At 39.7% G+C, this 27,017-nt stretch overlaps 1 protein-coding gene across 1 annotated transcript; it reads right to left on the bottom strand.

Moving 5' to 3' along the window:
- Positions 1-27,017, bottom strand: SLC30A8 (solute carrier family 30 member 8). The gene is made up of 8 exons (XM_036437388.2): positions 26,497-27,017; positions 22,239-22,438; positions 16,581-16,727; positions 14,002-14,155; positions 9,861-10,011; positions 7,829-7,934; positions 2,723-2,857; positions 1-1,087 (listed from the first exon to the last, which is right to left on the bottom strand). The coding sequence occupies exons 1-8, from the start codon at positions 26,565-26,567 to the stop codon at positions 942-944; spliced, it is 1,110 nt and encodes a 369-aa protein (XP_036293281.1). The 5' UTR covers positions 26,568-27,017; the 3' UTR covers positions 1-941.

Raw genomic sequence — 27,017 nt, 5'->3', positions numbered from 1 at the left:
TTCTTTTATTAATAGATCCAACCATATGAAAACTCTTAAAAAGCAGTAAATTTTATAATTTTGCATTTGCCCATGATTTTTATACAGAGAAGTACAATATCATTCAATAGTTTCAGACATAATACAACAGAACTTATAAGCAAGATGGAACAAGGACATTTCTACCCCATTTAATTAACAGTGATGTTGGTAGATGGGGATTTCAAAAGAATTGCCTCAAATCAAATTACAACTTGGTGGGAAAGTCAAATTCTTTTGAGGTATTTGGCCTTCAGATTAGCTTTATCTTTGACTTGGCTCTTCTTATTTTTATTTCTCCAGTTTTTGGAAATTGTTGTGACTTTCCTTGCCACAGATTCCTGCTCAGACTTCCCTTAGTTCAGTAGTCGGCAAATTTATTAGACAACAGAGCCAAATATCAACAGTACAACAATTGAAATTTCTTTTAAGAGTCAAATTTTTTAACTTAAACTTCTTCTAATGCCACTTCTTCAAAATAGACTCTCCCAGGCCGTGGTATTTTGTGGAAGAGCCACACTCAAGGAGCCAAAGAGCTGTATGTGGCTCGAGAGCCGCAGTTTGCTGACCTCGGCCTTAGTTCATCTCGACCCACTCATCCTTGGGCTGTGCTGTTGAAGGGCGATGTACTATTTAAGGCCTATAGTTACAAACAGTTGTTATTTCAGCCCCAGTTAGAAGTGGCCCACACATATATTCCTGAAATGGAACAGAGCTACTGATGATAATCAGTATTGATTAGTGAATCTACATGCATCTAATTCATGGTTGGATGGAGCTAAATAAAGAAGTATAAAATGTGCATTGTACTGTATCATCAGTTTCTCAAACGTCTTCCTTTGGTTCCTTATTGTTTATGTTCCAGGAACTACAGAGCATCATGTAGTGACCTATCAACTCAGGAAGCTGATAGTCTGACTGAACTAGTCCTGAGGTTCTTCACAGAAAAGGCAGCCGGGGTCCTGGTCGGCAGGAGATTCCATCTGAATGGTGAGTGAATGCACAGGAAAGCTATTGCTGAGGGCTTTAGCAATCTCTCTCTGAATGCCCTGGCTGTCCCGACTGGATGCTGTTGAAGAGGAATCATAGTGAGCTTGACATTGATTGCGCACAAATAGGCAACTACTACATCTCCAGCTTCAAGTACTTGAATGGGTGGGGCACAGGCCTAGTGCTCAGAAGGAGCCAGGTTGGCTCTGACAATCAACTACATCTACACAGACAATGTGTGTGTGTGTGTGTGTGTGTGTGTGTGTGTGTGTGTGTGTGTGTTTAGGGGACAGGGGAGGGGGCTTAGTGCAGCCAAGTACCCAGACACTATAGAAGCTCTTCTTCATAATTATCTCTGGGATCTGGCACTCCTAGGAGCTGAGTATGAAAATGGAAATGCACCCTGGAAAAAGCCAAGACAAAACTGTTATTTCTTATACAGCCTTGCTCACCAGTCCCCAGGGACCTCTGGGTTGCAGCCTTATATCTAACCAGAACCTATATTAAGGCTAGTGACAGGAGGCAGGGAGCATTTAGGGCTCCCCACAGACCTTTCTTAGAGCAGCAACCCTCACTCCATCTTTTCTCTTGTCCCCAAAGGTATCAGGAGGCTGTAAAATTCCCTCCACAGTAACATGATTACTAGGTTCTTCCATTTGCAATAAAATATTAGTGTTGTGGATGCTATAAATTCCCTATAGCCAGATCTGAGCCGCTCGGCAAAGATCAGGTTGTCTGAAAAAGCAAAGTCCTCATATGACTGTCACTGATGTTCCTGTACCCTGAGTCTAAATAACTTCCTGAGTTACTTTCTAGCAGCCTCATGTATCTTATTGGCCTGTCTCCTGAGGCAGAGAGACATCTCCCACCACTGAGTTTCTCAGCTCTAGGACATAACCTAGACAAAATCACCTACTTGAGAAAGCCATTTTTAAAATAAATCCAATTTCCTAAAATTATTTCACATGGTTATAGAATTTCTAACCACCCAGTTAAAAAAAAAAAATCACCATTAATTTTTACTACCAAATTTTTTAGGTTGTTAAAATGTTAAGGCCCAGCCAGCGTGGTTCAGTGATTGAGCATTGACCTAGAAACCAGGAGGTCACAGTTCAATTACCAGTCAGTGCACATGCTCAGGTGTGGACTCAATCCCCCATGTGTGGGGCATGCAGGAGACAGCATATCATTGATATTTCTCTCTCTCTCTCTCTCTCTCTCTCTCTCTCTCTCTCTCTCTCTCTCTCTCTCTCTCTCTCCCTTCTTATCTGAAATTAATATATTTAAAGAAAAGGAAAAAAGAACCCTAAAGATGGAACCTGTGTATGCTTCATCTTTCTGTCTTCAGTGAGAGGCAAAGCATGACAGGAGATACTCGATGAAGATTTATTGTTGAAATCATTCCTATTATTTAATTGTTTGAGTTCCAAGCCAACCAGGTGAAGTCTAATATTCAGAACCTAAGGACTTCAAATTTGGGTGGCATTCTTCCCCCTTTGTCCTACCCTCTTCATTCAGCTACTAGGCATATCATTATCATTGTTGCCATGACAACATTGACAAGGGGTGTGGTTTTCAAAGGCCCTTGGTAATATTGTACAAAGTACTTCACAGTTGTGTAGACAGGCATCAGCTACTAAGGGCAGCTCTACAAAAAGGAGGGAAATTGCTGACTTTACAGAACAAGGACTGAATTTTGTCCAGTCTTACTGACCTGCAACAACATGAGCCGAGAGAATCACCTGGTTGGTTGTTAAAGACCAGATGTGCAAGCTGTGCACAGACACCACGCCATCTACCGCTAAGATGAGCTCTTTCACAGCATTGTAGTTGAGGTTCTTTGGCACACCTGACAGAAGGAAAGAATGGGAGGCTATTGTTACTCAACTGAATATAGCTCATCGAGATGGCCAATTGGGTCTGCAAAGTCCTCACCCAAATATCAACTTGTGCCCTTTTCATTTATGGAATCTTATCTCAAATGTTTGCAAATCAGATTCCCCTATTGCTAAGGGTTTACCATTACTCAGAAGTTCACAAAAATTTTTGAGATTTTACTTATGCAGTAATCAACCACAGGGATCATCATTCATTTGTGGATGTGTTATTAATCCAGTTGTGCTTTTTCCAATGATCTTTGCATACACTCCGGAAGTAAAATGAAATAACATGGGATTTGGTATCAGATAATCTTGGGTTAGCATTCTGGCTACAACTATTTTGAATACCTAAATCTTGGAACTTCTCTGATTTTTAGCATCATTTATAATAAAATAAGGGTGATAAGAACAGTATATAGTTCACAGAGTTCTTTGAGGAGAATATCAGAAATTAACTGTCCTTTGTATACTGTAATGCTACACAAATGGGAGCTATCTAACAGTTAACTTTAGTGAACTGTTTTAATAGGTGACCCTAATATTGTAAAACCATTTTATTATTGTTTGTAAAACTTTTATTAATTTAGGTAATTAGTGAGGGTTTTATTCATATCACAGAGTAGGATAGTTTGAATGTCATCCTTATTTCTAAAGGAACAGCAGGATCGGGGGACAGGCAGCCAATCAGCTATTCTCTGGGCCTGGAGAAAAGCAGGTTAAGAAAGCAGGATCGCTTTTTCAAAACATTGCAAGGATTGTCATATAGGAGGCTAGATGGTGTGAAAGTGTGAGGTTGCTTGCATTGGCTAGCTACAAGTGGAGCCAGTGGTTGGTTAGAACTGTAAAAGATATCAGTTTGATATAAGAATTTTTTAAAAATCAACTTAACCAGCACAACAATGGGAAAAGCCATTGGGTGCAATAGTTAAATTCCCATCAACAGAAGATGATCCAAAGAGAATACTATAGAAGAGATTTCTAAGGCTGACCCCCTTTCTGCCTCTACTTTAACCATATATATATACCAACCATATAAAAATAAATATGCTTCAGCTGCATGTCCATCCTTCTGAAGAAGATTTCTGTGAATGAGACTCTGAAACCTACACTCTTCCAGAGCTTCTCTCAACCTTGGACACACATTAGTTTCATTGGAGGAGAATTTAGAAGTCCTGATGATCAGGTTGCACCCAAGATCAATTCAATCAAATTCTTTGGGGATAAGACTCCACCATCAGTATTTCCATAGCTCACATGATGATTCTAACACACAGCTAAAGTTGAGAACCATTTCAATTCTATTTACAAGTCACTGGATAGTGGTTCTACTTTGCAGTTTTCAAGCTTGGCTACATATTAGAAAACATCAAAGCCAGTCCCCAGCCCAGTCACTAGTATTATATCAGGATCTCTGGCTGTGAAGCTTGGGCATAAGTATTTTTTTTAAAGCTTCTCAGATTGTCATGAGCAGTTAGTCAAGAAGCATATACTTAAAAAAAGGGGGGGGGGGGAATCCTTAACCCTCCTTTTTTTTCAGTATTTAAGAGCCTTCCTCTTTGAGATTTTCTAGTTAGGTCTAATTTAAAATTCTCTACAATTTGAGTATAGTTTAATCCCATTTCATATTATTTCACAGAGGTAAAAAAGAGTTGGTCAATATGGAATTTTACTGACTGAGCTGCACAAAGCTCAGAATAGCAGAAACAAATTAGTGGTATGTGTTTTTTTCCTCAGATTAGTCATAGAATGTATATGCAGTCATGGGTGAGGCTATTGTATTATAGTAAAAATAATAATGACATAGCTTTGTTGAGAACCTATGGTAGGTCAAGGCTTATGCTAAGCACTTATTTATAACTAGAGGCCTGATGCATAAAAATTCGTGCAAATTCTCCTGGCTGCCAGCACTGCCTTCACTCCAGCCTGGAGCCACCTTTCTGCCTTCTCTCAGGCCAGAGCCACCTTCTACCTCTCATCTTGTTGTGTCAATTTGCATATTCTGTCCTTATTGGCTGTAGGCACCACGATTTTTGTTGTGGAGTTATGGTCAATTTGCATTTTCCATCTTTATTAAATAGGATAATTATCTTATTTTAAGATTTACAAGAACCTTACGAGCTAGTTTTATCAGTGCTCCAATTCCTATTTAACTGGAGGAGAGGAAATTGGGAGACAGAGAGGTTAAAAAGCATTGCTAAGGTCACATAGATAAGTGGGATGTGAGGGTCTGCAGTTCATGCTCTGAGTGTGAGGTGTTATGAAAATGCTAGACTCGAGGAATTGCAACCAGAAGTTGACTATTATGCTAGTGTGCCATCTCTGCTGAGTTTCATTTGGCTCTTGAAGACCTGCTATCATTCATCTAGAACCCTTATGTTGAAGTCATGATCCCATTACTTTTTGTCTCTCTTGCCTCATTTATCTCCCTATGCTTAAGATGAACACAAGTCCACTACTACTTATTTTACCCCATGAAATAATGTCAACAAGCATGAGGCTATGCTCCCACTGAACTCTGTGCTACATCACATTCTAGGGACCATTTTTCCCGACAGAAAGCCTGCAAAAATATTAATGCACCCAGGAAAATACTCAAGTTAGTATTTAAAAAACAATTTCCCAGGTTAATAAATATATGAAAAAAATCACTCAATTATAGAATTGCATATTAAATTAATAAGATAAAATATTTCACCAATCAGATTAGGAAAGAAGAGAATCAGCAGATTGATAATACCCCATGATGGGGAACATGTGAAGAAATGGGCACTGTTATATTCTATTGGCCAAAGAGATGTTGCAATAGTTGTTTTGGTAGAAATGATCATATCTGTCAAATTTCAAAATACAAAGAACTTTTGAAACAGAAATAACATTTCTAGGAATTATTCCAAAGATGTACAAATGCTAAAAAAAAAAAAAATATAAATGCACAGGAGTGTTAATTATGCCATTAACATTGGCCTTCAATAAGCAAATAGATGCATACAGTGGAATAGTTTATAGCTATGTAAAAAAAAAAATGGGGTGTTTCTATGTATGTACTTAAATGGAAAGATATCTAAGTGAAAAAAACAAGTACAGAGCAAAATAAGTATAAAAACAGAATCCTATTTGTTTAAAAAATACATACACACACAGTTTACATATATTATGTATATGATATACATTGTATGTGTATATATGTAAATATTTGCATATATTATATATTTATGCATTTATTGTGCATATATATGCACAATAAATGCATAAATATATAATATATGATATACATTGTATGTGTATATATGTAAATATTTGCATATATTATATATTTATGCATTTATTGTGCATATATATATATGCACAATAAATGCATAAATATATAATATATATCTTTTGAAAGATGTATGTTAACTTAGAAGTAGATGTTACTCCTGATGAATGGGACTGAGAATTCAAAGTAGAAAAAAGGGGGAGACTTTTAAAATTCATTTTCTATCTTTGCATATTATTTTTAAATTTTACCAAGATAAGGATTCTTTTATGCTCTTCTAATGTGAAAACCTAGTTTAGAAATTAAGCATCTGCCAGATATCTGGCAGTTTCCATAATTAACTGTCCTTTCTTTAAATAAGTAAGGAAGATAATCACCAGAGCAGATCTACCCTGAGAGACAGGGAAAGTGGAATACAGTCGTCTCAAGTTGTGCACCAATCTGCCTTTTATCCCCCTGTTAGTCAATGCCATCCTAGCGACAACAGTGCTGCAGCACTTGGCCCTCAGGAAAGGAAATGGGTGTATTTGTGACTTGACAAGTCAAATATTGTCACCTCCCTCCAGAGTGAAGAAGTTCGCTTGTTACTGACATTTGTCTCCATTTGGTTTCACTATTGTCAACATTATCATCTGCCAACAATGATACTGCCCACTGAGGACAGAAACCTTAAATGTAGCTGTGGCACTGAACACTAAAAATGCAATGGCCCTCTGAGACTGCATCTTCCTTATTTCAAAATGTGCAAGACAAAAAAAGAAAAGTTTATCCAATATCCGGATATTTATGATCATCCAAATGTTTGATATGATGCAAACCTCTGGTTCTGGTAGAAGTTCTGGGAGCCATTCCCTGCACCCTCTTGTAGGTATCTCCAAGTGCTACAAAAAGCCTGGTTCAGCGGTTCTCAAAGTGTGGTCCCCAGACCAGCAGCACTAGCATCTTGTTAGAACTTTAGATTCTTGGGCCCCAACCCAGACCTATGTCCCTGGAAGGGTGTGGGTGGACCCAGCAATCTGTGTTTTAACAAACCCTACAAGCAATTCTGATGCTACTAATGTTGGAGAACTGCTGGCCTAGTCCTGTGGTCGGCAAACTGCGGCTTGTGAACCACATGCGGTTCTTTGGACCCTTGAATGTGGCTCTTCCACAAAATACTACGACCTGGGCTAGTCTACTTGGAGAAGTGGTGTTAGAAGTTTAAGTTTAAAAAATATGGCTCTCAAAAGAAATTTCAGTCATTGTACTGTTGATATTTGGCTCTGTTGACTAAGAGTTTGCTGACCACTGGCCTAGTCTAACAAGGGTTTTAGGCAAAACCTTCTGAATAGTTACAATGCTGCTAAGGATAGGTTTATACTGTCTTTCTTGGGTCTTGTCCATACATTTAGGGACAAACTAATATTTTTACAATAACTTCCTCCATGTCTATCTTTAGTGTTTGTGCATATTGTTTTTACACTGACCCATATCATTGAACAGTTGCTGGAGGAAAAATAGAAACCAATACTTTTTAGTTGTTCCATATGAAAGAAAATCACAATATTTGTTTTTCACCAAATTCTTTATCAGTTTAAATGTTCTCTGTGATGCATTTAATAGTGAACATGCCTCGAGGCTACTACCTCTTATGGTCATAGAGAAGATAAAACATGGATCTTGAGAATAATAAAATCGCTCCTACCTTCCATGAGTAAGATGGAGAAGTCCTTTAAGACTGTGACAGTACTCGCCAACACCAGGACAGAAAACACAAATGTGCAAATTGAATCGGCCATTTTATAGTCTGGCTGGAAAATATAGGGGCTTTGGTTAACTGAATGTGTGTCTCCTTTGAAGAAAGTCTGATGAATAAAATCTGTAAACCTTCCTGTTTCCTTCCCTCTCTATCACTCTTTCACCCCTACTTCACATCCAACTTGACACCTGATATCCAACTCAGAGGCAACTTTCTGAAGACTCAATCTTTCTTCTAAGTCAGGGGTGGGGAACCTTTTTTTTTTTCCTGCCAATGACTGTTTGGATATTTATAATATCATTGGAGGGCCATACAAAATTATCAACTTAAAAATTAGCCTGCTATATTTGGTCAAACATTTAATTAGCTCACCCCTAATGCCTCGATAGGGCTGAACCTAATGATTTGGGGTCTTATACAGCCCTCAAGCCAGATGTTCCCCACAACTGTTTTAAGCTTTACACTACCAGTGATGGAAGAAGAGAGACTACAGGGCATACTCTCCCATCATTTAAGAAGTGAAGGGAGAGATATTCTTGAATATTTTCTCAAGAGGCCTGATTTGACTTCTCAGAAACGGAACAGAAGTACAGAGTTTGCGATGAGCTGACTTTTCAGCCTTAATTATGATGAGAAGAAGGCCTGTCATCTGCTGAGAGGTTGCATATGCCCAAGGTACAGCTGGAGCTTGGTCTTGGCAGACTGGGGTTAGTGTGGTTTATTTTCCCCTTCTAAGTATGACACATGCTCGAGACAGGCATCTTTGATCCAATCCTAAGAGTACAAGCTGAGGCCTCATTCTTGCCTCTCTGGCCCCTGAAACCCTTAGCCTCAGGGTGAAACACCTGCGACTTTGCCTCTGATGCAGTTTGGGCATCAGAGAAGTCTGCCTCATTATCTCTAAGAAACCTAACCTTTATAAGCATATTGTCAAACTCAACTAACCCATACAATTTTTGAACTATTTTTCCTTAAACTTAAAGCTTGCAGAGAGCATTTGCTCAATTGAATTCAGATATGTTTTTGTAATTTGTATTTACGTGTTTTCACTTTTAGTAAAATTAATGTAGAGTCCCTACTAACTGGGCGGTCATGATAGAACCAAGGTAAATGCTTGTCTCCATTACCTCCCGCCTCCACTCTCACCACCCCTGTTGGTTCTCAGTACTACCAAATGCAGAGCTGCAATGCATATTTTTTTAGGGCCAGAGGCCCACCCAGAGCCATTCCCACTTTCTAGGAACACGCTGACCTTTGGGAGCAAGTTACCTCTCCCCCATTGTGGGTGATATTGTGGGACATTCAGGTGTTCTACCCTCCCCTGGCCAAGCAGCAGGTACAAGACCCATGCTAGGCTCCTTTCCCAGAAATATGAATCTTTAGCGTAATGATAAGAAATTGGAAAAAAATGAGTTGAGTCATATTCATTTCAGTTTGGTGTCTGGTACAGAAGTTGGATAATTTCTGAAATCTATATAACAAAAGTGACCCTTATTTGTATCTTGATTTTACTCTGGAGTACATCCAATAAATTTCAGCCAATAATATATATAAATAATATATGTATATTATATATATAATTATACATATATAATTATATATAACTTTATTTTTACATATATTTTATTTATTTGTTTTTGCTTAAGTGAGCTAGAGATTTTTTCTGTTGCTTACAACCCAAGATCTCTAAGATATTTATGGTTCCATTGTAGTGCATATTGACCCAATGACAAAAGGAACTACTTTCTTAAAAGACTGGAAGCCCTGCGATTAAAGACAGAGCTCTTAAGAATTTGGAAAGTCCAAGGTTTTCAGGCTTTAAATGTTTATTTGTTTCTTTGTTTAAAATTTGCACAGTTATGTGTTTAGGAAAAAAATAGTCTCTCCACCCTCCTTTCAGTTAATTTTGGAGGACCCATTTTTATATTCCTTGGTATATAAAATCGCTATGATTGTGAGTTAAATCAAACATACTCACCTTGAAGTAGATGATAAGTGCACTGGTTAACACACTGATGCTCTGAAACAGGTCCCCAAGGGCATGCACAAAAGCAGCTCTGACACTGGCATTAGCTTGCACTTCCTTGTGACTGTGGCCTGGAGGCCTCTGGTGCAAAATCACACTTAGTCTGCACAAGAGAACAGTGTTCTCAGCACACGGGACATTAACCCTTAAACACCTACCTGGCACAACGGAAGAGTTAACAGCAGCATATATTATCCAAATTGACAGGTGATTAAAATATTCAGGTTTTAAGATAAACTCATTTGGACTAATTTTGAACACAAGTGGATCATAGCATTTTCAACTTTTCACAAAAGGGCAGACAAGGAAGATTCACCTCAGTTTTCATTTCCACCTGCCTAATGCCCTCCTTTCACATTAAAACTGGAAAGCATCACTATGAAAGCCAAATATTTTACAATGAGGAGGGGAAGTATCATTGAGGGTCTACTTACTGTCAGGTCCTGAGCTAAGCTTAAGGCTGAACTTTGATAGGAGCTCAATTAAATGTCCTAGTTTCAAATGCAAAAAGCAGCAGAAAGGAGTGAAACAAAATAAGTAGTGAGTTTCATCAGGGCTAGATTCTTTTATCTTTTCCTTTACTTAATTTTTTTCATTTACATAAGAATTTGAAATGTGAATAACTGTAATGGCCAATGATGAGCACACTGTGTGTATGTATATGTAGCTATTTATCCAGGGAGCAAAATATATTTAAAAATTACAAATGTATTGCAAAATTGAACATTTCCTATCTAAATCAAAGTGTTAAGTAGTAGCCATTATAAATTATGCACCCTGATTCTATTTATCTACAACTTCAAGAGGTATTAGACCAAAGGCAAAAGGAGAACTTTTTTTTTTACTGGTGGCCAACAAGGAGTGTTTTGCCTAGAAACTTCTCTTGTACATTTTGTAACAGAGGTTTTAAAGAAGTATTGTTTAGTACCACGTACCCTTATTTTCAGAAAAGTGTCAACTCTCAGGCCATCATCACTACCTGAACTGACTGGTGTCCACCGGGATTTGCTTTTGACATAATGTTTACTCTTTAGACCACATGTGTCAAACACAAGGCCCGCGGGCCAAATCCGTCCCGCCAGGCCTTGCAATGTGGCCCGCACCGCGCTGTCATCACTGCACTCCGCTGCGTTTCCATCACAATGACAGTTTATGACTGTTCAGTAAACCATTCGGCCCGCGATTTAGGCTGGATTTTAGATTTTGGCCCCTTCTCTGATTGAGTTCGACACCCCTACTTTAGACTGTCAATGTTTCGGCAGAAATTGAGCCTCAATTCGAAGCTACCATTTCGGTGTCTTCAGACAGCCTTCCATGGCTGGCAGTTGCTAGACTCTCTAGGTCTGCTAGGTGTGCTCATCATGTTGTCATTCATTCTTTCACTCACTCATTTTATAAAAAAAAGAAGAAGAAGAAAAACGTACTTAGGGACCCATGTGTACTAGGCACTGTTAAATGTTTAGGGGCATAAGAGTAAGTGAAAGCAGACATGGTCCCTCCCCATTGTGGCTTCAAGCATGAAGGAGATGCAGAGAATTTAAAAAGACACACGCACACATACATGGAAAGTTCTGATTATAATAAGCCTACTAAGAACCAGTGCTACAGATAGTCAAACAGGGAGTCTGGTTTAGTTAGCAAGACAAAGCAATTGAGTTGGACGTGAAATGTTAGAGTGAGGCTAGGAGGGGAGGGAATGTTCAGGCAGGGAAAATTTTGCATGCAATGGCCTTAAGGCTCTGTCAATACTTTTCATCCTGGAATCCTTTTACAACCTGTCTTATAACTTTTTGTCCTGATTTTGAGTCCCCAAGGAATACATTTATTCCCAAATTGTGGTTGTCTATTCAGACAACACAGCCTCTACCTGTGCTTGGAACCTGTAATCCCAGTTCTGGGAGGAAACATTATAGTCACTCAGTAGCCTTGCCCATTAATAACTACCTGCTTGCACAGGGAAGTCAAAGCTTTTTAATTCCCTTGTCTTTCTGAGCACCTTAAAATTAAGGTCAAAGTTCAACAGCATTTGCAGTAAAAAGAAGATGTGGATGGTATCTGTTTAAAAGTCAAACTCAATCACGGAGGGTCCAGATTTATGTGGTAGTTAGCTTGGGGCACCCTTCATCTTTGTGTAACATCGATACAATTATGTGCCATATGACTTGGGAAATTATTAATATTTTTGTTCTTCCTGCTGCCTTGTAGACATGTTGTTCTCCTAGGCAAAGATGATGTTATTGATCCCCGGTCAGCAGGACACATGTTCTGGCTTGTCTCCTAGTGGTGACAGATTGGGATTGATCTCCCAATGCCAATGTGAAACACATTTTCAATATAACTAGGCGGAAATAGGGATCTAGTCAGTTACAGCAGATGAAATATCACTCTTCTAATTGTTTAGCTCAGAGACTTTTGCAATGGTTTGCAAACTATGAGGTGAGGAACAAAGGTAGGCACAAAGTAAGGGTACTGGAGGGACCGGAGGAGCTTTCTCTAAGTGTGCGTGCTCAGCTTTTCCTCTCTTTCCAGAGAACCACTGTGCCCTCTCTTTAAAAACACTATTTAAGATGCCATTCTCCTATCACTGTCTTCTTCATTCTCTTGTGTAATCCTATTGCAATGTATCACGTGGCATTGCAAGATAGACCAGCAGATGATGCCTAGATAGTGTATGAGTTCCCTATTGCTGCTGTAACAAATTACCACAAGCCTTTCTAGCTTAGAACAACACACATTTATTATCTTATCCAACCTTTGGAGGTCAGAAATCTAAAATGAGTGCACAAGACAGCATTCCTTCCAAGGTTTTAGGGGAGAACACACTTTCTTACCTTTTCCAGCCCCTAGATGTCAGTTACATTCCTTCATCTTCAAAGCCAGCATGCAGCATCTCCTCTCCTCTCTGGCCTGATGCTTCCCTTCTATAAGGACCTTTGTGGTGACATTGGGCCTATCTGGATAATTCAGGATAATCTCCCCATCTCAAGATCCATCTTTAATTTAATTACATTTTAAAAATTTCTTTTGTCATGTAAGGTAACATATTTAGAAGTGCTAAGCCTTAGAGTGTGGAAATTTTTGAGGGACCATTGTTCTCTCTACCACAGATGATACAGATAGATGGACAGACATACAGATGGTTTTAAATAGATACAAATAGATAGTTTTAAATAGGGCTGTCCAAAATTATTTTGGCAAATGAGAAGGAGCAAATCAACCAAAAGGATCAAAGTCCTGGACTTAAAACTCCATTATCATAGCAATCAAGTAGTTCATTTGGGGAAGAGCAGACAAATATGGCAGTGATAAAATGTCCAGTAGGACATGATCACACATCCCATAAGAGTAATTTAAGGCTACCTGGTTAAGGCAATGAACCAACAGGTAGAATATAAAGAGTTTAGCTAACATAGCTTAAGGTAGAATTTTTATATAGTCAAAATATTACAAATATATGGTAGAGTGCTTATGAGAGAAATAAATTCTGCTGTTAGTTCTGTTAAAATATATGAAACTAATGACCATGAAATGGATGTTGCAAGAGAGAATTACAAAGTAGAAAGGGGACTAAAGTAAATAAACTTTAAGATCCCTTCCAATCCAGCTGTGTGGGAAGCCATAATATGTCTCTGTAATAAAAACTGAGTAGAAGTAAGTCACATCCCATGGAGAACCATCAATATGCAAGAGAGAGTAGAACGGCTAGGACCCCATTCTGAGTATGGTGGGTCTGATTCAGATCCTGGCTCTACACCTTCTCACTGGCAATTCCTTTAACCTTGCTGAGCTTGTTTTCCAATCTGGAAAGTAGGGATGTTGTGAACACAGGGCTGGATAATGTAGATCAAAAGATCAAATCACAGTCCCTGACACATAAAAAGCATTCAAAATGGTAGCTATTAGGAGCCGATATGAAAATACTAAAATGAGCACAACCAACCTTCTTTCAGTCATAGAACCATTTGAGCACTCTGTCAGGTCTCTGCCATCCTCACAAGTGGAGGAATTGAACACAAGCAACAAGAACAAACACGCATCTGAGTCCAGACAGGGTTAAAGGCAAGCTTCCTGGGCAGTGTGAGGAGTGACTTACACAATGTTGGCTGCCACAGCACAGCCCGAAACGATGATCATCACAGTGGCCTGGATCTGGTAATCAGGGTACAGCAGGCGCTCACAGGCCAGGTACACCAGCACACCAGTCACTGCCCAGACACATAGCATGGACAGCAGGGCCCCGAGGATCTCTAAGGATGCAAGCACACAAAGCATTCATGAATCACCTTAACATCCCCAGGAGTCATGAGACATTAATGTTCTTTCCCCCTCACAAAAGAAGCTTTACACTAGTTCACTCTAACTCACAAAGCAAAACTGTGGAATGATTTTAGCACTAAGGCAAGCTACTTTCGCGTTGCATTTATAAAACACCAGGATCTGACTTCCTTTGCTCCATGTTACTCGGTAATTTGCAACAAATTTTAAAAGCGTATTATTTGTTGCCCTCGCTTGCTGTTTTCCTTGGGGATTTTAATTTAATCAGGTGCTAAAATGATTGAAACTTATTAGGAGATGAAACAATGAGACACATAGAGTAAAAGGTATTTAGAAACTCTTAATTTTGCCATGAAACACTGACAGCGTGCCAGTACCAGTAGCTTCTATGGATTAAAACAGTAAAAAAGGAAGGCTTGAGAGGGCACTTGAAAAATGATTTTCATTTGCCAGCCCAGCATCCTATAAACACAGAGGTGCGCTCAGAGGTATATCGACCCTCTAGATGCATTTTAAGAGCAACAGTAAGGAAAAGAAACATAGGATGTGGCATTTGCATTAACATTTCAAGATAAGATAGTGTTCAATGTGCCCACTGAGTCAAGTATATTTGCTCACTTAGGAGTTCCTTAATGCCTCACCCGGATCTGCAACTCAGTCTTGAAGGTGGATTCAGGTTCTGGGAACATTCTGTGAGTCAGGGGTCAGGCACATTCATAGTTTTTACCTCCTCCTTTAAGCAGGCCCCTGTAGCCTGTTGTTTCTCATTGTGGAGGAGCGTTTCCCAGACTTTAGTCACTTGTATACAATCATCACAACTTTTGCCATATCCACATGCCACCTGTCCCATTAGACATTTAATATTCTCTTTAAATAAATTCACTTTTTGTACTTAGCTTCTTCCTAAACAAAGGCATTCATGAAATGACAGGCCTGATGTTCTAGTTGATGTCCACCTCTTTGTCTGTAGTGGTACTGCCTAGTACGTTAGCCATCCATCACCTGTGGCTGTTTACAGTGAAAATAAGTAAAATTAAAGACCCAGTCCATCAGTAGCACTGGCCATGTATTAGAGTGTTCCGTGGCCACGGGTACTCTATTCCAGAACGTCTCCCTGGGGGCAGAGTTCGATTGGGCAGCACTGGTCCTCTGGTGTGTCAATGCTCATGAACATTCATGGCCAGGATGAGAAAGTCCAAGCAAGATTTGAAATTACGAGTCCCTCTTATGTTTACAAATCATCCCATGTTTACAAAACAGCTCTGGCCAATGGTATCTGAAAGGGTAAAGTATGGCGGGCACATGATGCATTACACAGATCTTGTTACATAGAGACCCACACCTGAAATCTGTATGTCCATGTGGACCAATCAATTTAATAAATAATTTTTTTTTTTTAAAAAGGGTAAAGTACGGGTACAAATTTATACAGACAGATAGCTGGTGCTCAGCCAAAAGTATAAGCATAGCTCTATTGGGGGACTGGGAAAGCAGCTTCAGATCACACTCTTTTTATCATCGTTTATTGCCTTATCTCCCTCTCCCGCTGGTTATTAAAGGAAGGCAATTCAAACCACCCCCTGGTGGCCTGATCGCAATGGTTCAGGGGTTGAGTATTGACCTATGAACCAGGGGTCATGGGTTTGATTCCCAGTAGGAGCACATGCTCGGGTTGCAGGCTCAGTCCTTACTAGGGGATGTATAGGAGGCAAGCAATCAATGATTCTCTCTCATCAATGATGTTTCTCTCTCTCTTCCTCTCTGAAATAAATTTAAAGAAATAGGTTTTATAAAAGTATCTTTAAAAAAACAAACAAAAAAATACATCCTGATGGTAAATTGTTTGGTATGAAGGAAGAACTTCCTTTCGCTCTTAGCTTGTAAACCTACAGCCCACAGTTGCCAGCTGTGGCCTGTGCCTGGCGGCACCTTTCAACAAAGCCCGCCCACGTCAGCATGTTGGCCACCCCTGCCCTTCCTTGCCCTGCCCTCCGTTCTCCTTCACCTTCTATCCCTGACTCCCCCGTGAGAAGTTCTTCCATCTCTGCAACGTTTTTGTGCTGTTTGTACCTTATCTTGCAAAATGCTAGGAGCTTCCCAGATACAGAGTAACTTCATGAATGCTATCATGGCTTCGCCCTACACTGAGACCCTGGGGCTGGGGTGGTTGCATGTGTCCCTATTGTCCCATCGGACCAGAGGTAGGCGATTAATCTGGCCTTTAGCTGAATTAGCATAGAGAACACAGGTTCCCACCCCATGTCTAACTCACCCCTCACACCAGAGATGTGCCTCAGGAGTTTTCCAGCAAGACCGCTTTGTCCCTTTTGGTTCTACCCTGGGTTTGACTCTGAGGCACACCACCGCCACCACGAGCGCTCCGTCGGTGAACTGTACCTGCTCGGTGCCATCCGAAGGTCAGCCGCTTGGAGGGAGGCTTGGAGGACAGCCACAGGGAGAAGAGGCTGAGCAGGAAACTAGTCAGGTCAATCAAGAGGTGGGCAGCATCTGTGATGACAGCAAGACTCCCAGCAACGTGGCCACCTGGGGGTGCACAGTGTCACACGGGGTGAGGATATGATGCCCCGCACAAGGGTTCCCAACCCACCAAGGGTCCCCAACTCATAATGGGAAGTCAGCCTGGAAGGGGGGGTTGGGGACCCTTGTGTGGGGCACAACTGGATTCGTATGTACTAACCCGAGTTGGTGAAATGCCACAGACCCCAGAGCTTTAGAAGACACATCAGCATTGATCCAATTGGCCACCTCTTCTTCCCAATTTGACAGGTAAAGAAACAGAGACCCAGAGAATAGGTAGGATTTGAACATATAGAAATGAATGTCAAGGGCAAGGCCATTCCTAAGGGGTAAAGATACAGAGACTGGAGAGTGTGGGCATTCTCTGGGATCATCCCGGTTAGACTGGGACATGAGGATTCAGACAGGGCAATGCAAAACAATGAGGCTGCAGAGGGAAAGCCAGATTCACAGGGCCTCGCCCTCCAACTGGGGACCTGGACTTCCGTCTGCAAACCAGATGATAGATACAATGACCCCCGGATGGGTTTTTATTTATATCCTTGCCTTGTGATTTTACCATAGTCTTTACTGCTTCTGTCTTCTCTACTAATTGGCATTATCCACCTGAGTTTGAGACCCCTGTGAGGAATAGGGGGGACAGGAAGGGGAAAGGACAGGCACTTTCTAAAGGGACTACTGACTGTAACCGTCCAGGGAAGCATAGGAAAAGAAGCCACGCCTCGGAGGCCCGCCTGGCTGTTCTCTCTGTTCCCTAGGCTCCCTCTGCTTCCCTCTAGATCTCTTTTAAGCAGAGACCCTCCAGCCTCCAAAGTGGAAGCCACAGGAAAGCCTTGTCTCTTTCTTCCCGAGCAGAGCTTGTTGTTTGAGAGCAGTAGCCTTTATTACTTTCCACCGCGTCTTCCCAGCAAAGAGCTTTAGTCCTCCCCGCGGCTGTTTATTGCCTCCTGCACTAAAAAGCGACGGCGGCTGTCAGTCATCAGCCCTCGGTCATCAGACTCACCTTGTCGGCTAATGATTTTCCAAAATTACATATATGGCTCATAATTGCAATCATCCCCCACAGACTGCTGGCTCTCGCAGCAGTTAATAACGGGTTTGTCAAAGTTTAATGGTCTGAGGGAAAGGAGTCTTCAAGCTTGTTACTGAGCTGTCAGTGCAAAAATCACAATGATTCATTAGCCAAAAAGTAACATTTTGCTAACAAATCAGCTGTCCTTCCAATTACCCTGAAATGTTGCTCTATCTGCCAAACTGGGGCCTGATAATGAAGCTGTGCTGCCAATGCATTAGTTCTTGCCCGGGAAATGACTGCAGGCAGATAAGCAGCACGCCACCATCTCAGCAATGAGTGATGACGGTGATTCCATGTGCTGAGCTGAAATCGTAGCCCAAGTCAAGAAAATGAGGTCTTATGGGGTTTCTTCAAGAGGCTCCGCTGAGTCAGGAGGCAACTGAGAAAGAAAAATGGCCTGGCTTTCGAAGACGCATGTTAATAGGGGGGTTCTGGAAACCAAGATCCATTCTGCGACCATCAGAACTACTTTTAAGAACCATCCACAAAATTGTGAGCAATCATGATGAGCGGCTGTGGAGCAAATTGTTTGCAAGAGGTAGTTTGCAACTGAACTTGCATTTGCTTCTGAATGCATGGGGTGTGACTGACAGTTAATTCAATGGTCCCATCGGTATTTGTTGAGCCCTCACTGTGCTCGGTGCAGGAAGAGGATACACACAGATAAAAGTTTTAAAATCCCAGTCTCCCCCAACCTACACGGCTCAGTGGTGGTTGAGTGTCAACCTATGAACCAGGAGGTCACAACTTGATTCCTGGTCAAGGCACATGCCCAACATGTTGTGGGATCAATCCCTAGTGAGGATGTGCAGGAGGCAGCCAGTCAATGACTCTGACACTCTCTCTCTCTCTCTCTTTCTCTCTCTCTCTCTTTCTCTCTCTCTCTTCCTCTCTTCCTCCCTCCTTCTTCTCTTCCTCCCTCCCTCTCTGAAATCAATAAAAAAAAAGAAATAGAAAAAACAAACAAAAATATTGCAAGACCTCTTTTCTGTAATCTTACATTACTAACACTCATTGTGCTGAAGATATGCATGACAAATAGACTAGAAGAATAAAAAGCCACTCCCACTGGGAGTTTTGGGGAACTTTTCACAGGAGAGAGGGGAAGAATTAGCTAGAAGAGGAGGGTTTCTCAGGGAGAGGTAATAATAGGAATGAGAACAGAGAGAAGTGGAAGAGCATGGAACCTTCCTGGGAAAGAAGGAGATGTGCATTGTTGGAGGAATAACGGGAAATCAGATGGCAGACCCACCAGCTCTCTCAGTCTCTCCAGGCAAGGCTGGTATTGACTACTGCGGGACCACAGCAATAATCAGGTGCTGCCCATTGAGGCCCCTTCATCCGAAAGGCCCTCTCATCTCCCTCTTAGCCACCTTTCAATGTCTACCCTTCCCTCAAGGATTTGCTCAAATCCCATATCCCGCAGGAGTGATCTGAGAATAATAATTGCTTTCTCTGACGTGGTCAAAATGGCTTTAGGGAGGAAGTGAGCTGTGGGCTGGGCTCTTGAATCATGGCCAGTGTTTTGATGAGTGTGGGGGATGAAGGAAAGTGTTTTTTCATTCAAATGAGAAGGCATACGCCAAAGCTACAGAGATATTGTGGTAGAATGATTATTCTTGCATTCAGTGAATAAATGGCTGAAACAGAAAGCCATGAAGGGAAGTAGTAAAGGAAGGAGACTGATAGTCTGTTTGGCAGCCAGATGGTGGAATGACTTGAAAGGCAAAGTAAAAGTTTTTCATTTTGTCCAGAATGCCAGAGCTCCTCAAAATATTGTTCACTCTCACTTGGGGCTTAGCACAGAGGGATACCCTAAACCAGGCTATTGTTGCCACAGGTATTCCTGCCAGTTTACCTCGGTGCCCAGTAAAAATTCCTACATCTGCCATGATGGGGAAAGGTTGTGAAGGGCTGAACTAGGCAACGGGGAGCCAGAGAAGAATTTTGAAGACAGAATCAACATGATGAGAACAATGTTTTAGGGAAATCTGCTCAAAATAAATACAGCTCAAATTCCAAATGTCTCTCAGTATCCACTTAATTTCATTACTGACATCACTTCCCTCTGACTCTGAAAGGCACATTAGAACTCATAGACCAGTTATCCAGGAATGAGAATATAGCTTCCCAATTTCCCCCTAAAAATGCAAGTCATCTTTCTTAAAAGCATAGTGATAGATTATACTAATGGGTATAAGGAGAAAAGTGAGTTTGTTTTTTTAATGAAATAATCGTCCATTCTCAGATGGTTATTAATTTTTTTCTCTATTACCCAAAATTAATAACCATCTGAGAATGGATGATTATTCCATTAGCATCTGCTAAGCTATTTTTCCCACTCTAATGGCTGGCAATCAGAATTAATTGTTTTCTTCAAGCTATGCAGTCTTATGGCCTATGTATTCAGACTTTTATTGCTTTTCAAAACTGGAAAAGAACTTAGACTTATCCAGTCCAAGACAAATCCAGGGTTTTTAATAACCTTCTTCCAGTTGGTTTACAAAAATTATTGATAGCACACAATTTCTAAAGCCAGGGTATGTCTTTTGAAGGAACTGACTTAATAGCTTGTGGAGTAGCAAATAATTTACTTGTAACAGTTCCAACCTGGAAAACGCCCTGCGGACACCCACCGACACATTTGCCAAAGGAATATTCTTTTTCATTATTGAAATTCATAAAGTTTTGGACAATATTGCATTGTTCTTGAAAGAGACTGACAAAATGGAAAATCTGAAAAACAGAACCCATTGGAAATGCGATTTGAAAAGGTGATGTCTGGAAATTCACATCCTTCCCATAAAGTCCTGGCACCGCCCCATGGCCAACGCAGCTCAGGAAGATATAGAGACTGGCTTGTTTCCTCCACTACTTTTTGCTTCTGCTTCTTCGCTGATCCGTGTGGATGCTGAGACTCAATGGCATCTTCTCCCCAGCTGATGTCTAATCAGTAGTCTGAAGCAAGATGGTCTTTCATTCACAAAACTCACTTTTCTCCTTATGCCCCTTCTTAAAATCACAATTAGGTTTTGGAGAAACCCAAACAAAATGATTCCCGTGCTTAATTAAAATAATAAACTAAAATAAATTATGTTTGTCTTTTTTTCTGTTAAACAAGGAATAATAAAGGAAGAATAAGAGATCATGTAACATAAAAATTTGCATCAATTAAATGTGTTACTACTGACAAGAACCAGCAACAGGAATCATGAAATACCTTAGAACCAAACCCTATTGTTTATAAAAATTTGATAAATGATATAAGAAGCATCAAAAATCAATGGAGAAAATAATTGTTTCATAAATGATACTGGAAACATTGTTAGCTGTTTAGAAAAAAAGATTTTTTTTTCAATTCTTAGAATATATCTACTTTCACATTGATTGGAAACTGAACAACAAAGGGGTATTTATCTTCTCAGTCCCTGGGAAGGCTTACTAAATTGGTTAAAGAGTAGTTTAAAAATAAAATGTTTGATACAATTATCTATATAAAATTTTAAACTTTTCTATGTCAAACCAAAAATTAAACAAAAATTAAAAAGCAAACAAAAAGCAGAAAAAATACTAACAAACATAACAAAAGTTTAATATCCTAATATATAAAGAGCTCCCAGAGATCAATATAGCTAATTATAAGTTATCTAAAAAGTAGACATTAAGAAGCCACCAGGAATGCATTTCAGGGAAATACAGATCACTAATAAGCATGCAAAAAAAAAATATCCTAGCACTAATGGGAGTTAAAATAAAGCATATTCATTTATATATTAACAAAGATTTCTAAAAGATTAAAATAAGTTCTAGTAAAGATTGGAGAGAAATCATTTTCATGCAGACCTGGCAGACATAGGAATTGTTTTAAGCTTTCTGGATAGCAGTTTGGCAACATGTATCAAGAAGTAATAAAAATATTCATGTCTTTCAACCAACTATTTCTATTTTTAGGTCTCTCTTTAAAGGGATTAACCAGAAAGGCAGGCAGAGTTTTATTCAAGATTTTTTATTGCAGCATTGTCCATAAACAGGGGGGGGGGGGGGGGATCCCTAAATTTCTAACAATGGAAAGATGGTTCTTTAAATCACAGTGGAGTGTACATTGTTCAAGCGTGAAAGTATTTTAAGAGCATTTGATGGCATGGTCAGAAGCATTTAGTGTGCTCTCGGCTGTGCTGAAAAACTGAGCTATGAATAGAAAATATATTGTATGGAAATACTTCATAATTTTATTGGCAGTTACCACTCTACTGTGGGATAGTGATGAATGTTGTTACATTTCCTTCTATTTTCCAACGTATCTACAATGAGCACATTGTTACTTCATACTTATAGAAAAGGTTAACTCTCACTTTAAAAGAAGAACCGAGATCACCCTCCTGTATTTATGTAGGATTTCGTTTGCTTGTTTAATCAGAGGAGCTTCCTTGAGAAATACTCACCAACAACCTCTGCAATCATGAAGACAAAGCATATTCCCGAAGCAGCCCAGAGTTTCCACTTGGCGTAGACTTGCTCGTTTGCCCTGTTCTCTGTGGCCTTGGCATTGCCATGACAGTGATAGATGGCTCCCGACCCCAGCTCCTCTGGCCTCTCTCCAGAACAGTGATCTTTATTCACAGTTTTCTGCTGGCGATCCACACTGCGCATGAGTTTGACAGAAGCAAGAAATGAACATGGCTGCAAACACCACTGACAGCCCTACCCATTCTCTGAACCACTGTGAGGACATTTGCTAGCTGTCTAGAAAGTTGTAATGCACAGCTCCTTCTATAAGAAATATCAAGTGTAAGGAACAAGCAACTACTTGAAGTCTCAACTACTAAACGTTTTGCTCTTATTCAGCCATACTCTTCTTCAGTCTCTACTACCAGTGATTAAGAGATATTAAAGGAACAGGAGATAGGAAGCAGATACATTTCCTTCCCAATAACTTCATTCGAAAAAGATATTGGATATCTTTTCATTTGGAAAAGATATTGGATACTGTCCCACAAATCAAAAAAGGAGTAGGAACATTGTTAGATATGTGTCTATGAGCCAACTGATGATTCAGATTCCCACTATTGCATGCCATCACTGTCATCTTCTTCTCCACAACAACATTGTTAATAGATCTTAGCAGTTTTTCCTGCTAAGTCCATATGGTCCCTCAGAAACGGTCTTAACACAGCATTGCTCACAATCTCTACCAATCCATGGAAGTTGAGACTTACTTATACTTCCTATAGCACAAAGTACATATCAGGTCTGCTAGCTCTGCTCACACAGAAATCATTATTTAGAGCCTTTTATTATAGATTTATAGAAGTTCACAGATGCAAAGATTATAGATAACATTTAGTCCAACCCCATAGTTTCTTGGCTGAAATAATTAAGGTTCAGAGAGGTTAAGTAATTGCCTGAGGACAAATAGCCAGGAAATTGCAGAGCTGGGATTCCAAAACTTCCTATTTTTTCCAGGTCATCCCACTCTGCTTCCCTACCTGAACTTCAGTAAATTAAAAACCAATCTTTACTGATGCAAATGTTGATGTTCAAAGATCTTGAATTAATCAGATTTAATTTTTAAATAAACTTATTAGAAGCATTAATAAGATTATTAGAATTAAGATTATTTGTATTCATGACTTTGAAAGGTATAAAAACAGAAATAAATTAGCCTCCCGTTGAAGAGCTATTTCATTTGTCTTATCGCCAGCTGGAATTAAAGATCTGCAGTTTTCCGCTTATAGGTAGATGATGATTTTGATTCTGACTCTAATTATCATTATACTTATTTTTTTCTGAATAAAAGAATATATTTTTATAGAAAATTGGGAATTACAGAAAAGCACAGAGGAAAATCACTGGTAACCTTAGGCATAAACCATCACTATGGACATGTTGTTTAACTTTGTAATATACAAATACACTTTTGTGCATAATTAGAAACCATATTAGGATGTTTTTATTGCAAGCTCATGCTAGGTTAATCAATAAGTGGAGACCATTGGTTGTGAAAATGAAAATGTCTGGAGGAAGTGGGCTTCAGAATGGTTTATCAGGGCTCTGGATCCATTGCTTTAGTTCTAACTGTGCTTCAGGCGGTTTTCCTCATGCTAGTGGGATGGTTGCCCAAGACAGTCAGGGCCACACACTTGCTGTTTCTTATGCAAGGAATGAAAGTGTCCTTATTTCCAACTGCTGAACAAGAGTTTTAAGTTGCATGCTGTGCTGAATTGGCCAAATGAAAACCAACCCTAGACCCAGAGGAATATGGATGTGCTGATTGGCTCGGACCTTGTTCCAATCAGAATATTGGCTAAACCCAGTCATGCTGTCTCCTGGAGCTGAGAATGGGGTAAATACTACTAAATCACATGGTTGCAACTCAGTGAGGATGGGCCAGAATGGATTGTGGATGACATGACTGTGTCACCAGAGGATCCTCCCAAAGATACAGCTTTGGGACCTGAATCTTAGCTGTATTTATTGTTAACATTGCTCAACTTATTAAATATCCTGCATCATTACTTTTAACTTGTAGAGATTGTTATATTTAATATAGCTGTGTCACAACCTAATTAACTGAATTCCTATTATTGAACAATTCATTTTTTTCTAATTATTTGCTCAGATAAGCAGCACTGTGATTCATATTGTTATAGTTAATCTTTGCTCAATATACTATCATCTGCTTAAAGTGTAATCCTAGACGGAAAATTGCTTGGTCAAAGAGTATCCATAATTTTAAGGACTTAGATGTATATTGCCAAGTTGACTTTGGAAGGTTTGTACCCATCACGTTAACAGCACCCAAGATTTTGAGCAATTCTGCAAACTCTTCATATTGCAGTAGGAACCACTTGGCAAGAAGCACATAAAGTATTTATACTTATACATCGTTGCCATGGTAATGTGATATATACCCTGATAACAAACAACTATATACTGTAATAGTGGGGTCCCCAATGGTCATCAACTCAAAAGACCCTGAGAAGGCAACATGAGCAAAACAGGGCCACCAATTGTTCTAGCACTGTTTATATGAGCACTGGTTTATTTTATATCTTCCATGAATCTCATGGCCGGAGAAAACCAGGTAGTAAGTGACCAGGAGAGAGAACTTAACTCTGGGCAGTTTAGAAGCCAGGAATCCCACCAGAGCACAGCTTATGGGCAATGCCACAAGGGAAAAATGCAAGAATGCTGACCAATTTTGACTTTTAAATACTGCTTTCCTGTAGACCTCAGATTCGGGGGTGTGCAAGAGGCAGCTGGTCAATGTTTCTCTCTCATCGACGTTTCTAACTCTCTATCCCTCTCAATTCATCTATGTATAAAATCAATAAAATATATTATAAATAAATAAATAATTCTAATAAGGAGGGATAATAGATGGGTTTGGTTCTTTGTCATATGTTTGCAAAGCAAAGTTATAGAATATCCTGAGAGAGAAAGCTTTTCTTTGCAGCTGCTCAGACAGTTGATTCTATTAAACATGATGTTGCTGCTCTTTGGAATGTTAATTTTATCCCATGAAACACACAGCACTATGTGTGTTATTAATGGATAACTATTTCCTTAACTTCTGTTCCTAGCATGAATGTATTTCAGATTTTCATTCTTTCATCTCTACGAATTGAGTTTCTCTTTGCTCCCCACTTGGATTGAATTCCCCAAATTCCCCAAATTGTGAAAACACACAAAATTCATTCTTGTAAGTCTCTGTCTTTACTCAGCAATATCCCCATCTAAACAACTTTCCTTAATCCTACTTCCTGTGTAAAGTTTCTCTAATCTTACTCTAATTCCCTTTATTTTTCAGTGCTCAACCTATCACTTCTGAAAAGCTTTCTCTGACTGCCATAGGCCAGCTAAGATCTAGGTTTCCTTGAGATATTCTCATTGAACACTCTCAGAATGACACTTACATGCTATTTTGTAATTGATTTTTTGCTTATATGTATTCCATATTAGACTCCAAGTTTCTAGAGGACAGAGATCTGGGACTAGGAATCTTTTCTTCTCCATTATATATCCAGGTGTGTTCAACCCATAATTTTTAAAAAAAAAAAAAAAGGAAAATGAATTAATATACTGCATATGGCACTGTGGGGGATATTCAAAGGAACTAGAACTATGTAGAACATTAAACTCAGTTCTTTTTATTACAGGTGTGTATATTCATTAATGATATTATATGATTAAAAAATAGCAAATAATTTTTATGCAAAGAGAAAAGCACTAAGTGTGGATGGAATAAGGGTAGAGGGATGAATTGGTAGAAGATGATGCAAGAGGTGGACAAATAATTTAAGATCAATGTAACTAAAGTTTTGTCACATCATTGAAAAGCCTCCCTCCTTACTAAATATAATGTAATAAAGTGTACTATCTATTTTTAAAGTAGAATTAATTGAGGAAAAGAAAGGCAAACACATTAGATTGTATATGTCTATTTTCTGGAAGGAAATCTGCAGATGGAAATACATTCACAAAGGGTGTCCTTCATTCTCTTAGGATACTTAAGACCCAAATCATGGAGAGTATTGCATATTTCAGGATATGAATTATACAAGTCTGCCAACAGTTTATAAAATTTTACAAAATGTTCCAAGTTGCACAGCAAAAGTTCCCAGCTTGAAGCTGTGGGATCTAGGGATGTATTGAGGATTGAAGACAGAAAGCCGTGAAGCAGAAACCAATAGCTGTTACCTGTCTAGTGTGAAGGCATACATCTTGGTGGCTTTGTCATTCACAAGATAAGCTCTTTCCGGAAACTCCATGGTGGCCAGGGTGAGAGCTCTTGCTGAGACTGAAGTATTGTTGTTGTTGTTGTTGTTGTTGCTCTCCTGTTGCTGTTTAACTCACTGGCCAGTTTGGAAAGCAAAGCAGCATTACAGGTATTCACACACGTCCCAACGAAAAAAATAAAAGGGCTTCCGGGACTTAAAAGAACAAGCCTCCTACATCAGTGTTCTTGTAGGTCTGCTAAACTCACAGCCTCCTGGAGTGCATCTGGCCTCATTCTCTCACCCACATTTTCCCTTCCTAGAGAGACGTGCAGAGAGGATCCATGAAGTGTGTGTGTGTGTGTGTGTGTGTGTGTGTGTGTGTGTGTTTCCCATGATATCTGATTCCATTGTGCTTTCTAAGAGGTGGAGGGCTCAGGGCTTCCTTCTAATTGCTGATGTAGAGATTTGGTCTTCAGAGCACACCTGAGTGATCTGCAAACA

This window comes from Pipistrellus kuhlii, unplaced genomic scaffold, assembly GCF_014108245.1.
Source record: "Pipistrellus kuhlii isolate mPipKuh1 unplaced genomic scaffold, mPipKuh1.p scaffold_m20_p_14, whole genome shotgun sequence".
Classification (NCBI taxonomy): Eukaryota; Metazoa; Chordata; class Mammalia; order Chiroptera; family Vespertilionidae; genus Pipistrellus; species Pipistrellus kuhlii.
Note: the sequence above shows the minus strand (reverse complement) of the source record. Positions and strands in the feature narration are given on the sequence as shown.

Excerpts from the sequence above, each read along its gene's own strand:
- SLC30A8 (XM_036437388.2), bottom strand. The coding sequence starts at position 26,567 with ATGGAGTTTCCGGAAAGAGCTTATCTTGTGAATGACAAAGCCACCAAG. Across the intron at positions 16,728-22,238 it reads CATGATTGCAGAGGTTGTTG|GTGGCCACGTTGCTGGGAGT; the intron begins GTGAGTATTTCT and ends GTGCACCCCCAG. Across the intron at positions 10,012-14,001 it reads GCTGTGGCAGCCAACATTGT|ACTAAGTGTGATTTTGCACC; the intron begins GTAAGTCACTCC and ends TCTCTTGTGCAG.